This window comes from Ixodes scapularis, unplaced genomic scaffold (assembly GCF_016920785.2).
Source record: "Ixodes scapularis isolate PalLabHiFi unplaced genomic scaffold, ASM1692078v2 PGA_scaffold13__105_contigs__length_92229423, whole genome shotgun sequence".
NCBI lineage: Eukaryota > Metazoa > Arthropoda > Arachnida > Ixodida > Ixodidae > Ixodes > Ixodes scapularis.
Genome location: NW_024609839.1, coordinates 82521232 through 82535582, shown reverse-complemented (window position 1 = coordinate 82535582; position 14351 = coordinate 82521232). Strand labels below are relative to the sequence as shown.

The window sequence follows — 14351 nt, the reverse complement described above, 5'->3', positions numbered from 1 at the left end:
TTGTTTTATATTGATTTTTCATTTTATTTACTGTTGTGTATTAATTAAATACTTGGTGCGTGAAATTGTGTAATAGTTGTAATAGTCTTGCAGCAAAACAAAGATGGCGGCACTCAGGCCAGGTAATGTTTTCGTTTTGCGTTAGACAGCTGTTATTCTTTTTCTCTGTTGTAAAAGCAGGTATTTTTATTTTATTTAACAGAGTGAATTTTGAGGAAAAGAAATAGTTCTTCGACAAAGTTTCAGAGCTCTGTAGCATGCTTTCGGGCTACCACGTTGAGATCTTTTCGGACGGTCTCGTGGCGAGCTTTGACCGATGTGAATGTTGCACCGCACCGGTCACTCAAAAACGTGCGGATGACATTGGCAACAAATGCATACGGTTGTGTCTTGCCCTTCTAAGCGCTACAGTGTTTTACTGATGACTCGCTTGATCCGTGTGGCAGGGAACGACGAGAAGGCGTGGAACGACCCGCCGGTGTTCGCGTACACGGAGGTGCAAGGCACCCCCGCGGCTGCACCGAAGAAGCGGACGCCACTGAACAAACGAGTGCCCTTCCCGCAGGAAGGCCTGCCGCCGACCACGCCTGCCGCCACCCTAGGTGTGTCTGCCATCAGACAAGGGGCAGCTCATCTTAGCACAAAGCAGTTGCAATATGCCGTAAAGCCCCGAACGAACGCCCACCCCCTAAAGATCGCTCACTTCCTATTTTTGCCATAAATTGACGACCAATAAAAAAAAAAGAAAGCGGTAGTTTATCGAAAATTGGGTCTATTGTAGAGGGTTTTAATGAAAGACCAGATCGGGACACTGTACTCTTAAATCGCTGGAGTGCTGCTTCCACGGCACATACCTTATGTTAGCATTGCATGTGCCAAGGTAGCTTAGCATTGTCAGACGACAGTATACTTTTTCCAAAACATTCGGTGCCCTTTGGGGTGCCATAAGGATTGCTGGGAACATCCTGTATAGAAGAAGCAGACAGCAGAGGAGACAAAGAAAATGCTGGCGAGCAGGCGATAGCATACAACCAACTGCTCTTCGCAGTTGCTTGCCTGGCATTGCGTTAGGGAAGAGAAGAGTTTTTCCAATCTGGGGGGGGGGGGGGGGGGGAGACTGCCTATTGGGCTTATAAACAGAAGACGAGAGTATGCGCAGCAGTATCTACATGGGCACGAGTTTCCTTTTGAGTCTGCAGTTTGCGCTTTCCACTTTTTCAGGTTCAGCACCTATCGGAATACCACCATTGAACCCCTGTGCATTGGAGGCAAGGGATGTGTCCTCTGGAGCGGGGACTTCACAGCCATCTCCCAGCGAACAGCCGCCCAACACTGGCTCCGCCTCCGATGAACTGAAGAAGGAAACATTCGAGAACCTTGAGATAATAATGTCCAAGTTTTTTGATGGCATAGAGGCTAGTGTCTTGATCTTCTACCCATTTTGAGATGGGAGTGTGTATGGCAAGGGGTTGTCAGAGGAGCTATAAGAGCGCTTTTTGTTCCAATTTTTCAGAAGCGTAGACAGGAGGATGTAAAAAAGCGTCTCGACCTGCTCAGGCAGGCTTGGGAGCAGGGAAGTCTCAGTACCCCCGTCCAACACAAGATGCGGGAGTTGACATCAGGTGAGCTTCCGATTATATATGTATCTTGCTACTCGTCGCTGCCTGCCTAGCCAGTGCCATCCGTCGTTGCTTTTCAATTCTGAATCCTTTCTCAAACAATAGTGCTCAGTAAAACTAAATATATTCATATATGAGCTTGAAGTATAGTGCTATGTTCAAGGCCCATTTAGACATACACCACAGCACTACCTTAGCACTATTGATCAGCACCAAAAATAGTACCGATCTTGTTGATGCTCCACAGACTTGTCTTTATATTAGTGATACAGCATAGTGATCGTTGCTAAGTTATGTTTGAGTCAGCACTGCATTAGTGCTATTCCTAGTGTTGAGTTAATGTTGTGATGTATGTGGGGACCTGCCTTAACATGTTAAAAATAGAAATGAACTTCCTCTTCTCGTCTTGAGCTGTGACACTTAACCCTAATTAAGTTAAGAACTCCCAAGTAGATGAAAATAACCCCAAAAAATCCACCAATCATTTCTTTTCCCCTTTTTCTTTTGAGGAGACAATAATGTTAACTTACTGAAACAGCAGCCATCAACTGCTTTGAAATGTTTTGTCGTTTTCAAAATGACAATCAATATATGTCAGTGCATCAGTAATAACTTCTGGAGATCATCCGTAGTCTTAACGTTTGGGAGCATTTATAGTATGTGCGAATTGTCAACTGCAGAGAGGAAGCAAATAGCCGGCAAGTGCTGCGAAGTATGATCGCACAACTTTCCTAATGACCCAATTCATGAGGCATCTATCTTCCTGTAAATAGTGTCTGCCAAAGGTCGATGTTCTATTCAGGTAGGGAACATGGTTGCTCCAGAAATAGTAATTTCTCATACACCAGAAGATATTGCAGCAGTGCAAAGCAGTTCTGGTCACTGTAAGCAGTTGCTATTAGCTCGTACAAAGATTTACCTGTGCCCATGTATTGATCACTTTAGTGCTAACAGATCCTTCGGTGTCTGCACATCAGTGCATCAACAAAAAGCATGAATCCAGATATATGCCTTGTATACATCATCCATAAATGTCTTTAATTTGAAGAATGCTTTTTTCAAGCAATTGAGTGCATCAGGTTTTAACTCCACTTCATTTACAGAATTGTGCAGCGGAAACTGCGAGAAAGCAAACACACTTCACGTTTCTCTTATGGTCGATTACGTCAGTGAGGTAAGCTGCTATGCACCGAGAATTCAATTTCATTTGTGTGCATTATAATCTAGTTCGTTCAATTGAATTTTGAAACTGTATATTGTACCTTTGTTCGCAACAGGTGAGCCAGTGGATGGTTGGCATCAAACAGCTCATTGTTGCTGCCCAGCTAACACCAGGGGAATTGTCACCAGCCGGTGTTGACACCGAAGCCTCCTGACACCGAAACTTCCAGCACACATAAAAGAATGCCACCGGTTACGTCAATATTTTTTTTTATTGCGTTCTATATCGTTCACAACAACGGTCGAAGCACCCGACATTCCCTGGGTGCTATTTTCGGTACCTTATATTTTTCTCGCCGTAAACAAAAGGGTCACTTTCCACGTCCGTTTCTTGACCCACTAATGAATGTTCTGCAGCTGCGCTATATACAAAAACCGCGTGCCATAATAAATATGCGTAGAATGTACAGTAACAGAGCAATGCAGATTGTTTGTTCTCCAAACAAACACTTCTTTTAATGCTGGAAGACTTGCAAGGATGTCCGAGTCATCCAAACTGCCACTAGTATAGTGCACGAGAACCTGCAAACAGAAATGTCTGATGCTGATGATGATGATGGTAGCGGGGAGCCATCGTCCAGAGTTCTTTCCTCTTTAATTTTACGGCAGGGATCCAGCATCGAATTGAGCGACTGCTCTAGAAGTTCCATAAAAATATCTCCAAGCCATACCCTCGCAGAAAAAAAAATTCTTTTCTTGCAATTTCGAAAAACAAAAACTGTATATTGGGTTTGCATTACTCGCACCATAAAATGGAAAGTTCCACGAAAACCAACCTTCTTGCTCTCCTATATACAGGCCTCGTGGCAGGGACACGCCGTCAGGGTGTGCATTCCTAAACAGTTGCAGTAATATAATACTATGTACAGGCAGGATCTACGCTGCACGTAATAAATAAGAACACAAGAGGAGACGTGTGCAGGAAGAAGAATGGTACAGCATGTACAACAGGAAGCCTCGCCGCTCCCGAGGTCACGACTTGCTCTCCGAGTTGGACGAGGCGATCTGAGCCGCAAGGTCGGCGAACTTGGCCACGTAGTCGACGCTGTTTTCGTTCATCAGGCACTGCAGCTGAGTGTCGACCTGCGAAGAGACGACGTGCGTTTCACGATAGTCCCCTTTCGCAGGTCTAGTAGCTGTAAGCTAAACACTCCCTTGTATATATGCATTATTGTTTACAAAGTCTGGACTATCCTGTACTGCTCCATTGCTCCGACTCTGAAATTGGGCGTAGAACCTCTACTGCCATTCGAGGCAGACCGAATTCCCGAAGATCAAAAAGAAGCCCCTTAATAGACATTAGGGTTTGAATCTAAGCACCACCTATGAGAAGCGGTCACTTATAAACGTTGCCAGGATTATTTCAAGCACAGGAAAAGATTAATGCATAAAACACAGTTTCATCCCAACTGTTAACAGATTTTTCATTTCGTGAGCCCTCGCAGAAAACAACTGTAGGCAATTGTGTTTGTCTTAAGGACAACACAAACGATTGTGTTGCCCTTTGGCTGCTATTTTAGAGAAAGAAAGTTTTGCCAGTTATGACTAGATATTTTATCGTATTTATTAAAAACAATGTTTGCAGCATTGCTGCTGGAAGTGTTTTCCCTAAGCTGAGAATATTCATACTTGCTTGGCAAACAGTTGTTTTTACAGAATTAACTTCCAGGCATGAACATATTCTCGATTTTGAACACTTCTTTCTACTTTTAGACACTTTTCAAACAGAAACAGGCATGGACTACAATTGGGCACTATACTCGGCGTCAACTTTTCTGTGCAATGTTGTCAAGGCTAGCCTTGTTTGCACAGTGCACACTCTGCACGTGACTACGTCGTGCATCTCATTTGTTTGAGATGCACTCTTGTGCGAAAGACTTTACACGCTCGTGCAAGCAGCCTCGGCAATATCGAGCAAAAAAAAGTTGACGGCGAGCATAGTAGCAGGTGGAGCACCAGGCTTTCAACCTACGTCGGGCACCAGCCTCGTGATGGAGTCCAGCGTGGAGTTGTCCGACGCCAGGACTGGGGCTCCGGACGTCGACAAGCCGGAGCCCTGAACACCTTTCAGCGGAGAGTCCAGCGTGTTGAGGAGGCTGCTCAGCGAGAAGTCCGAGCTCTGCCGTAAAAGCAAAGCAACGACGTGAGAAGGGAAAAGTCTGCTTAAAAAAAGGATTGCTGCCAAAATCGTTGCGCAGATTGTCATTGAAATGCCGTCGCCCGCTAGGCGCGGCGAGCAGACGACGTAGCCCCGTCTGCTCACTGCGCTTAGCAGGGGACGGCACCACCCGTTGCGACTGTCGCTAACTCGCTCTTGGCCGGGCCGCCAACCCAACCATTTGTTTGCCTAAATTTTTGCAGGAAGCGAGCTACGCCTTGAAATTTCACCAGGTAAAATCCTTCACCTCGGTGCACATTCGGTGAAAGTTTGAGCGTTTTATGCACAGGCACCGAGCTTTCCGGCTTGTTTTCGAGCGGTGGGATTCATTGTGGACACCCTATGCACAAAGCACCCCGGAGCAAACGGGGGTAGGGTGGACGGGAGAGGTCACGCACGCACCTCTCCATTGAGCCAGTTTGGGTCCGGTGCCGAGGGGACCAGCTTGAAGGGGCTCATTGGAGGAGTGGTCAGGGCTTCCGTCTTGGCTTCGTCTTCCCGGCTACTGGCCTTGCGCACCTCCTCGCAGGCCAGTCCAAAAGCGGCTGTCGCGAGGCACGATAACAAAATTAGCACAAAACTAGCGTAACTACAGTCAAGCCCGGTTATATCAAGCCTGGGTATTTCGAATTATTGTTTATATCGAACAGTCCAAACATCCCCTTGAATATCACATGTAATAGTATAGGAGCGTTGTTTTTCTGTAGCATCGAACTCCCATGGGGGGGACACTCACGGCCTCCCGTCCCTTCTCCCAGGGCGAGCACATAGCTTGCGTTGTGGGGCTGGCAGACCACCAAGCCAGCATACGTGCACGGGGATACGCAGCAAAAAAAAAAAAGTGGAGGATGGCAAAAGCAAGGGGAAAGGCACGTGCGTGCGTAGGGAGGGTAGGAACTGCCCGCCGTTGGAAGTAGTGTGCGCTCTTTCCTCGAACACTGCTGTCGCTACGCTACGCGACTCCTTAGCCCCAAAATAAAATACCTAAGCAAAAAGAGAAAAACAAAAAAAGTCTTCGTTAAGTTGAGTGTGTCGACAACTACGGTTGAGCAATCACACTTTGAACACCTTATCTTTGATCTTTGTTTACCTTTTTCTTTCGCTACTATTGCTTTGCCCGTTTTTTTTTTTTTTTTTTTTTTTTCCTTGTATCTTATTGTAGCTTACTAACCGCATTTACGCCGAAGCCATCATTGATCCAAACACTAGGATTACTAGGAGTGGGCTATCTTTCGGTGCTTAAAAAGAAAAGCATATGGAGGTAGGTTATCTTTCTGAGGTGGGGCATCTCCTGGGATATTACGGTAGTAGTTTCAATGATGACCCTTCGGTTCTGAGAGATGAGCGGAAAAACTTGGCAATCGCTTGTTTGTGCTAAGTGCCATGCCATGTACACCACAAGAGATTGGGTGTCACTAATATTCAGTACCCTACTGATTTATACTACCGGGTCGTGTAAAGTTCTTAGTGTCAACTATGAGTACTATTTTAATGCAATCTTGCCTGATACTCACTCAATCTCACAAAACAGATCAATGCAATGAGTTTATGGCATTAGCTAACACTAAAACAAACAAGATGTAAACCTTGTAATGATCGGTCAAGTGTTTCTATCAATAATTTCAACCATGTACAGGGCCCAACCTGAAAATGTATTTTGACACCAAGCATTGTATCTTCGTTGGAAACTACTGCAAGGAAGGTACTACTTCAAGTAAAGTAGAATTACAGGCTCCTCAAATACCTTCGGAGAAAGATGCAAGTACTCAAAGTATTGGCGCAAGTGCTTTCCAACGCTACTTATATAATTGCGACAAAACCATAATTTTCGATCAAATTGACCCTAATTGGAGTGCAGTGACGGGGACAGACGAGACTTACAGGCTAAATTGGAGTCGGACGCTTCCACAAAGCTGGACAAAGGATTGCTGCCCTCCATTGTTGAGCCAGTCTCCAGAGACGAAGCAAGGCCTGTGAAAGATCACAGACATACAAAGACGAGTTAATAAGAGTCATCTCCAGTCCTATAGGCCTGGCATCGTTTCAAGCAGACGATTAGTGGAACAACTCAATTGCCATCAAACAAACCTTTCGTAGAGATAGGGAATGGGCCTCGTCGACAGCCCACAGTGCCAAAATGAAATGCACAGAACTCACCGGAAAGGCTCGCCCCAGAGGCATCTGCAAAGCTGGGAAGGGCATTGCCATCCGTCAAGAGCTGCGTAGGTCCACCATCCGATGGCATGCCTAGAAGACAAAGTCGTAAAATAGATCACCCACCGCAGCAAGCACGAACACAATGGACCTACAGTCATAAGATGGCCGCAGTAAACACAGCACCGCTTGTTCCACTGTTCACACTAAGCCCAGTAGATAAAGCCAATTGAAACTTTTCTATCGCTCCAAGATTGTGCTATACTCCATTTCACTTTACGGTGGACTGCAACGGATGCTATGAGTTGTCGGAACCAATCCAACTCCACGCAAGTGTCATGTGACCTCCAAAAGAAGCACAACGACGTGTGGGGAGCCTAGCCAAGCGATGCATTCGCAGCTCTAGATTGGTTGGGACGACTCGTAACATCCACTGCGGTCCATTGTTAGGTGAAACGGAGCATAGAGGTAAGCAGAAAGCTCAGCACGGCCGCAGTGCTCGGTTAGAAGTCTCTTTAGAAAAATCCTTTGTGCCACTTGTGCCGAAAACTTTGGGGAGCAAAAAGAACTCACTCTCGGGTAGGGAGATGTCCAGAAGGGAGGAAATGTTGGGCGGAGACAGCGACGGCAGCGCGCTCGAACTGGCACTGGGCTCCAGCGTCTGCGCCGCCAGCTCCTGAAATGGCACACAGCCCGCCGTGGCGAAATGCCGTCGAGGCCGAGCTCGATCGAACACCGACCTCCACCCTGGCACTCAGCTCCTGCTGACTAGTGGCATTCAGCTGCGCGGTGCACTGGGCTGCGAGCTCGCTGGTGAGCTCGCTGGTGGCTTGTGTTGCCATCACGGCGTTGTTCACCTCGGTCGCCACGGGATGAGCCGCCACAGCCACGGTCGTCGGTTCGAGGATTGGCATTGTCTGGACTTCGAATGCTGGCCCTGGACGTCGTGCAGTGGTGTGATTGGTCAGAGTTGTTTTTGAGCAGCAAAAATTACTTTTGGAGCACAGGCATACACTTCATCCCCATCTGCTCCACTCCAATGATAATACGGTAAGATTTCATGTCCTGTCTAACAAAACAAGATAACGCGTTCCTGGGTTTATTTGCCACTTCCATGCAACACCTCAGTGGAGTCCATTGCACAGCAGACACCTGCTGTGAATGTCTTGCAAACATTCAACTACAGTAAAACCTCGTTATAACAAAACGGGATATAACAAACTAATGGATATAACAAAGCAATCACAATTCCCCTTGCTTGCTAATAGTGGGAAGAAATGGACATTGGCTATAACAAACTAATGGTTATAACGAAATAATTACGACCGCTCCTTCAACTTTGTTATAACGAGGTTTTACTGTAGCTGTTAAGTTGTAATGTCATAACATAATGAAAGAACCACTATATAGGTCTCCTGAATGGCACTGTTAGCGCAAACATGACATCAGCACTTTTCACCGTCTTACTTTGAAAAAGTATTGGAGGGCATGAAATTTTACCGTTTAGGTTAGCACGCCGAATGGCCACTTTTTATACCAACAATAGTTTTAAAAACACTATTTGATTCTCAAAAAAAAAAAAAAAACCTTTGCCATTGTATTTTGATCTATTGATCAAACCGTCACATGCAGAATCGCATCTTGCGAGCAATGCAGCAGACGCCAACTCCAGTTTCAGGGCACACAACGCCATGCCTAGTGTTGCCATGACTTCCTTTTCATTCTTCTTTTTTTTTTTTCTTCTTTTTAAAGATATTGAAGCTGACAAAGTTTTCTCAAAGCATTTCACAGCCCTCTCACCTCTGTTGTACCTTTCCTGTTTCTTTTCTGCGAAATTTGAGTTGTCTTGCCAGCAGAGCTCTAATGGCACAGGCGTTTGGCAGGTGGCCAATTAGGCCAACTCTCTTCGACCTTGGCACGCTTGACTTACTTTTACAAGGCTAAATTAGAGCTAGCTTCAGTAAGAATGCAATTCTGCATTAAAAGCACGCAATCACATGTCTGCTCCTCAAACAATGTTGTGCATGGACACTGCTCTACATCTAGGTATACAGTACACATATTCACCTCAAAAACCAGAGTAAAAAAACCTGGCGCCTTCCTAATTCCCCCTTTACGTGGTGAAGTGAGATGTATATAGGTCCTATGACCAATCGTGACAAACAATAGGCTAATAAATAGAAGCACCTAGAGAAAAATGCCAGAAGAATGTAAATGGAAGGGCGCAGAAACTCCACAGCACTGCGAGAGCCCACCTGAGTGCAGGAGCTTGACGGTTGCCGGCAGCGGTTCCACCATGGTGGGAGGCGGCTGCGGCAACATGGTGGTGATGGTGGCCGGTGCCGAGGGCAGCAGCTGCACCAGGGTGACCGGGCGGCGTTGCTCGCGGGGCAGCAGCGGCCGCTGCACCACCAGCGGCTTCCGCGTGGTGCGCATGCGGTGGCCGCGCCGGTGCCCAGGCAGCAGTTTCTGGTGACGGCATTGAAGCAAAAGTTAGAGCACTGAATCGTAGGTAAACAATTCCAGATTTCGGTATGACAAAATCAACAACTGCAAATCCTTTAAGCACGTTTTAGTGCTTGGTACTTTTTTTTCTTCTCTTCTACGCTACTTAGTGGCAAGGAAACCAAAGCACGAAATTCACCAATGCAAAGGAGCTATCAATACTTACTGCATCACTTCGAAGAAAAAGAAAATGTAACTGAGAGGCAACTGCCGACACATGTGAGAATGACAGCAAGTGCAACAACCAACATCATCATGATCATTGACACCAGTGCTGTTTGGAATTCTGCTGTTCGTTAACCCATTTCTGTTTTTTATGCATAGTGCGCTTCGTTATTATATGCCGTCATTTTAAGTGCAAGCATTGTGGAAGCTACAAGAGCTAGCCCCAGTTTTTCGGTATACCCGCTAAAGATGCACTCTCTCATGGTGCGAACATCGTTCGAGGCAGCACACTTGCGCTTCTAGCTTCAACTTTGCCCACACATAAAGTGAAACAAACCATAATGCTTCTAGTGACCCCAGTATACCGTGGAAATGAAAGTGAACAAGCACAGCCTAGCACCGAGAAGTTCTACTTCGAGCAACCGTAGCTCAGAACTGCTGCGTACGGAGCAGAGGGCTGGTGCGGGCCAGTTGGCTCATCGTGTATGAGAGAACAGCGCCGAAACAAACGCAAAGACCAAGACAGATTAAAATTATAGCCACCAAATGAGTTATGCTTAGACTTTGGCAATCCATTCACCAACTTTCTTCCGGGTGCCGCCATTTTGACGCTTAGTGCACAGCGGGCGTATCTGGTGATCGGCACAATTCGAAAATGCAGCTTCCTGAGCCTCGAATAAGGTGCCGGGAAGCTCATACAATACTGTATCAGTCTGTCCCAGACCCCGTTGACATTTCTGGAGGACCTTTTCCTGAAATTTGAGATTGAGCTTCAGACAACTGGCAACCATGATTTTAAGCACAAAGGTGAAAGAGGTCGAACGGAGAATGTGGGACGAAGGAATGCAGGGAAATCGGCTTTAACTACATACAGGGGACGAAAACAGGTAAGAACATTGGTACGATAATTCACGACGGAGTTCATCGCTGTTTGAGGTTAGAACGGCAACACTATTGAGAACTAGGACATATAGGGCATGAAGTATGACGAAATGGATAGGCTGTGTACACTATGCCAAGTGGAAGACGAGACAGTAGTTCGGAAGTGTGCGGGGCTTACTCTTGCCCCTCCCGGAAGGGGCGACGCATTTGGCTGGAGCATTGGGGTTTGCAGATGAAAATGGAGGAATGGATGAAAAGGGCATTGCAATAACAAAGAAGAGATTAGAAGACTGGTGGAAATTATCTAGGGAGAATTGAAGGACGTACGAATAACTAGCACAGCTGGGGACAAGGGAGAACTGGGACTCCCTCACGTGACCCCCAACCCCAAAGTCTCAACCCTGTCTCTCAGTGGGCACAGTGGAGACGTGGTACTCCGAAGTTTCAACCCTGTCTCTCAGTGGGCACAGTGGAGACGTGGTGCCTACAAGGTTTGGCCAGAAAAATACTGGCGACTCGCTCACTGGGGAGGAATAGGCAAAGGGAAGTGATATTTTTGTTTTGTTGCTCAATCCCCCAAAGGGAGGTGATTTTTTTGTTCTGCTCAATCCCCAATGGTCATCCTGGCACTATCCCACACTGCCTGGTGAAAGTTACAAAAAGACAGAGGGGAAGGAAATTGGTGGGGAGGAAAAAAACATTCTTTTAGGTTTCTACACCAGGTGGTGCCAGCTACAGCCCGTTATAAGGGGCCTTTAACATCCATCCGTCCGTCGGCGGCTCAAGTGTTGTCACTCTGAGGCGTACTATCAAGACCGGTTATAACGAAGTCGGTTATAACGTAATAGCGGCTACAGCGAAGCGATCACTATTTCCCATTCCCTTTTGCACTTCGTTAACTCAAGTCGGTTATAACGAAATAGCGGATATAACGAAGCGATTTACGATTCCCGTTGGCTTCGTTATAACCGGTCTCGACAGTAGCTCATTTGGTGGCTCCGACTGAAGCGAGACAAGGCGCTCGCTGCGTGCGCAAAGTCGGGAGTTCCTCCAGCTGTGGGAGGCAGCCGGTGGGGCAAACTCACGTCCAGCTGTTCCTGGGCGATGCTGGCCCCGGCCGTGGGCACCATCCCGACTCCTTGCTTGTGAGTCCTGGGAGCCATGCCCATGGGAACGACAAACACGTGCTGGTCCCCGGCCGTCCCCGGAGCGTGCTGCTGGGAGCCGCCGGACTCTGCCGCATTCTCCAGCACCTGCGTCGGAGATGGTTTTTTGCTCGGCTGCCCTGGCAATCCAAAATGGGCCATTTTCTACGGAACGCCCTGCCGTTCTCATTTTGCCAGTGGCTATACACCTTTGCAAGTGCGGTCTCAGGGCGCCGCCATCTTGCCCAGTGAAGTGCGCTTGGGCGCGGCCATATTTCGATTACGACGCCTTAGCAAGGCTTCCTAATTGGATTAGGACACGTCCAAGCGCCCAGCGAGCAGGATGGCAGCGCCCTGAAGCCGGACTTGCAAACATGTATAGAGGCTCCCATTGGTGCATGGCGAAACCGGGGTGCTAGAGAATCAGTATTCTCTCGGGACGTGGGATGGGGCGTACCGGGCTGGGCAACAAGGTGTGACATACTGGATGTAATACACTATGCTCATGTTCACCTCAAGAACCGTAGTAAAAAAAAGACCGGCTCCTCGCGGAACACTACTGATTTACCTTTTTACGTAGAGAATAAAGATATTTGGAGGTGCATTTTACATGACATATATTTTATTGAAACATACATATTTCAAACGTCAAGAACATTGCTTCTGCCTCCAGGGATGGAACTGGGCAAAACAGCTTTGGAGCAATCTTGGGAGCAGAAAAAAACTGCAGTTTGAAGCAGGCTGGAAGCAGCAAAAACGAGGTCTTGGAGCAAGTTGGGAGCAGCGTATGAGTTTTAAGGACATTAAAATAGAGGCTAAATGTCACCTGGTTTTCAAAACTAAAGGAAATATGGCATGCAGATCACTCCATGTGAACTTAAAGGGAAACTCCGCTTCATTTTCGGTTGTTACCAAGCACTGCGACTCTCTTTAGTGTCATCTAGAGAGACCGAATGTCAAATATTATAGCGTAATGCCGTCTAAAAGATCACTAAACCGGCCGACAAAAACTGAGACGCGCGAAGTCACCAAAATCCGCTAGTTTAGCGGGCGACGTGCGGCGCAGCCAACGTTGTATTTCCGTTGTGGCTGACGTCTGTTGCATACGCAGTTTTTTTCTTGGTATTTTCTTTTCCAGGGAGAGCTTACCGGGCGGCGTTACGGACGCGCTCCACGTTTGTGCAAGCAAAGAGGCGAGCCTACTACAATAGAGATAAGTGGGCGAGACCGACAAAAAAAAAAATGAACGAGAAGAAGAGAAACAAAAAGAGGAAGAGAGAGTTGCACTGGGATGAGTTTCGCTGACACACCTGCCAACCGGTGCCAACCGACTAGCCGCCTGGGTTGCCGCCTACATAGCCTGCTTCGTTGCTGCTTGCGTTGCCTACTCGCCGCCGCGGCTAGGCCCGCCCTCCCTCCTCCCTCCTCGCCCTTCCCCTCGCATACGCGTCTTTCTTGGGTTACCGCTAGTAGATCACGTGACCCCTTGTATTCCACGTGGGTGCGTATGCAACTGACGTTGAGGGTACAATGTTGCCCGGCTGTGCCGAAGTTTCAGTTTCGGTTTGCGATTATGGTAAATAACAAGATCGCACAAAAAATATTTTGCTTTTAATGAGACAAATGGTCTAGGGTTGTTTTGAAGTGCTTTTCACGTTTATATCACCCACTATCTCGAAATTTCCGAAATCAAGCGGAGTTGCCCTTTAACAATAGCTTCGATGAACATTTTATTTGAAACATTTTTCACAAAATTACACGGAAGTTACACAAAACACATGAAGCAAAACTGCACGCCCGTGTGACACGCGATTGAACCGACTTGCAAAGAGGAAAATATAAACAAACCAGTAGAAATAGCTTTCAGCTCGTACCTTGCTCCGTCATACGCCTCGCTGCTTGCTTGCCTTTGTTATGTTCCCAAGTTCTCTGCGCGGGGCGGGCCAACGCGGGCTGTGGGCTTGCAATGGTCACGCAACTACAGCCAATAGCGACCCAAGCAGCACGGATTTTGGCCAAGCAATGGCCAATGTCTGGCAATGGTCTTTTGGCCAGTGGCCAGAGAGTGGCCATCCACTGGCCAATGCTTGGCCGATGGCTGATGGCCAGTGGCCAATGGCCAGATAAAGGCCAGTCTCCGGCCAGTTTCTGGCCACTGTCTGGCCACTTGGCCAAGGACCATTGCCAGCCATTGGCCGATGACTGGCCAACTCTGTGCTGCTTGGGGAGGTGCTCCAACTTAAATACATTTGAGTTTATCGCATTATGCCAAAGCTGTCTGCTCCTCTACTCAGATGAAGTGACCCTGGGACTCCAGAAAAGCTAGCAGCAACGGCGGCAACATTTCGTTTCAGCTTAAGTCCAGACGCAGCCGATGCTACAAGCACGAGCATCTGGCCTTGAACGGCGCTTGCACTGCACGAGAGCACGTGCTTGGCAGGGATACTGGAAGTCCGGAGCTCGCGCTTGTAGCATCATCCTAGTCTGGACTTGAAGCAGAGT

At 47.4% G+C, this 14351-nt stretch overlaps 2 protein-coding genes across 4 annotated transcripts in view; one reads left to right on the top strand and one right to left on the bottom strand.

Moving 5' to 3' along the window:
• The first annotated feature begins 71 nt into the window (after positions 1-71).
• LOC8026397 (steroid receptor RNA activator 1) lies at positions 72-3044 on the top strand. Of its 2 annotated transcripts, none has more exons than XM_029971294.4 (6): positions 72-122; positions 447-602; positions 1222-1415; positions 1514-1622; positions 2723-2793; positions 2897-3044. In XM_029971294.4, exons 1-6 carry the CDS (start codon positions 104-106, stop codon positions 2993-2995), a joined length of 648 nt encoding a protein of 215 aa, XP_029827154.2. In that variant the 5' UTR covers positions 72-103; the 3' UTR covers positions 2996-3044. The 2 variants fall into 2 exon arrangements, with proteins under 2 accessions (XP_029827154.2, XP_029827152.2); XM_029971292.3 differs by having other exon boundaries at positions 122-180.
• Positions 3034-14351, bottom strand: part of LOC8026398 (protein cramped-like) — a 27896-nt gene continuing 16578 nt past the window's right edge. Inside the window, exons 13-21 of one of the 2 annotated variants that reach the window (XM_029971291.4) lie at positions 11790-11957; positions 9408-9621; positions 7893-8089; positions 7726-7828; positions 7156-7245; positions 6880-6969; positions 5401-5543; positions 4813-4959; positions 3034-3923 (exon numbers count right to left, since the gene is read on the bottom strand). In XM_029971291.4, the coding sequence (XP_029827151.2) occupies positions 3813-3923; positions 4813-4959; positions 5401-5543; positions 6880-6969; positions 7156-7245; positions 7726-7828; positions 7893-8089; positions 9408-9621; positions 11790-11957 (1263 nt within the window). In that variant the 3' untranslated portion in view covers positions 3034-3812. Of the gene's footprint in view, positions 3924-4812; positions 4960-5400; positions 5544-6879; positions 6970-7051; positions 7246-7725; positions 7829-7892; positions 8090-9407; positions 9622-11789; positions 11958-14351 lie in introns of those variants that run through there. The other variant, XM_040211277.3, reaches the window with a different exon arrangement.

Coding starts and splice junctions, on each gene's coding strand:
- LOC8026397 (XM_029971292.3), top strand. CDS start 126: ATGTTTTCGTTTTGCGTTAGACAGCTGTTATTCTTTTTCTCTGTTGTA. Junction 1,416..1,513: donor AGTTTTTTGATGGCATAGAG/GCTAGTGTCTTG, acceptor CCAATTTTTCAG/AAGCGTAGACAGGAGGATGT. Junction 1,623..2,722: donor GATGCGGGAGTTGACATCAG/GTGAGCTTCCGA, acceptor CTTCATTTACAG/AATTGTGCAGCGGAAACTGC.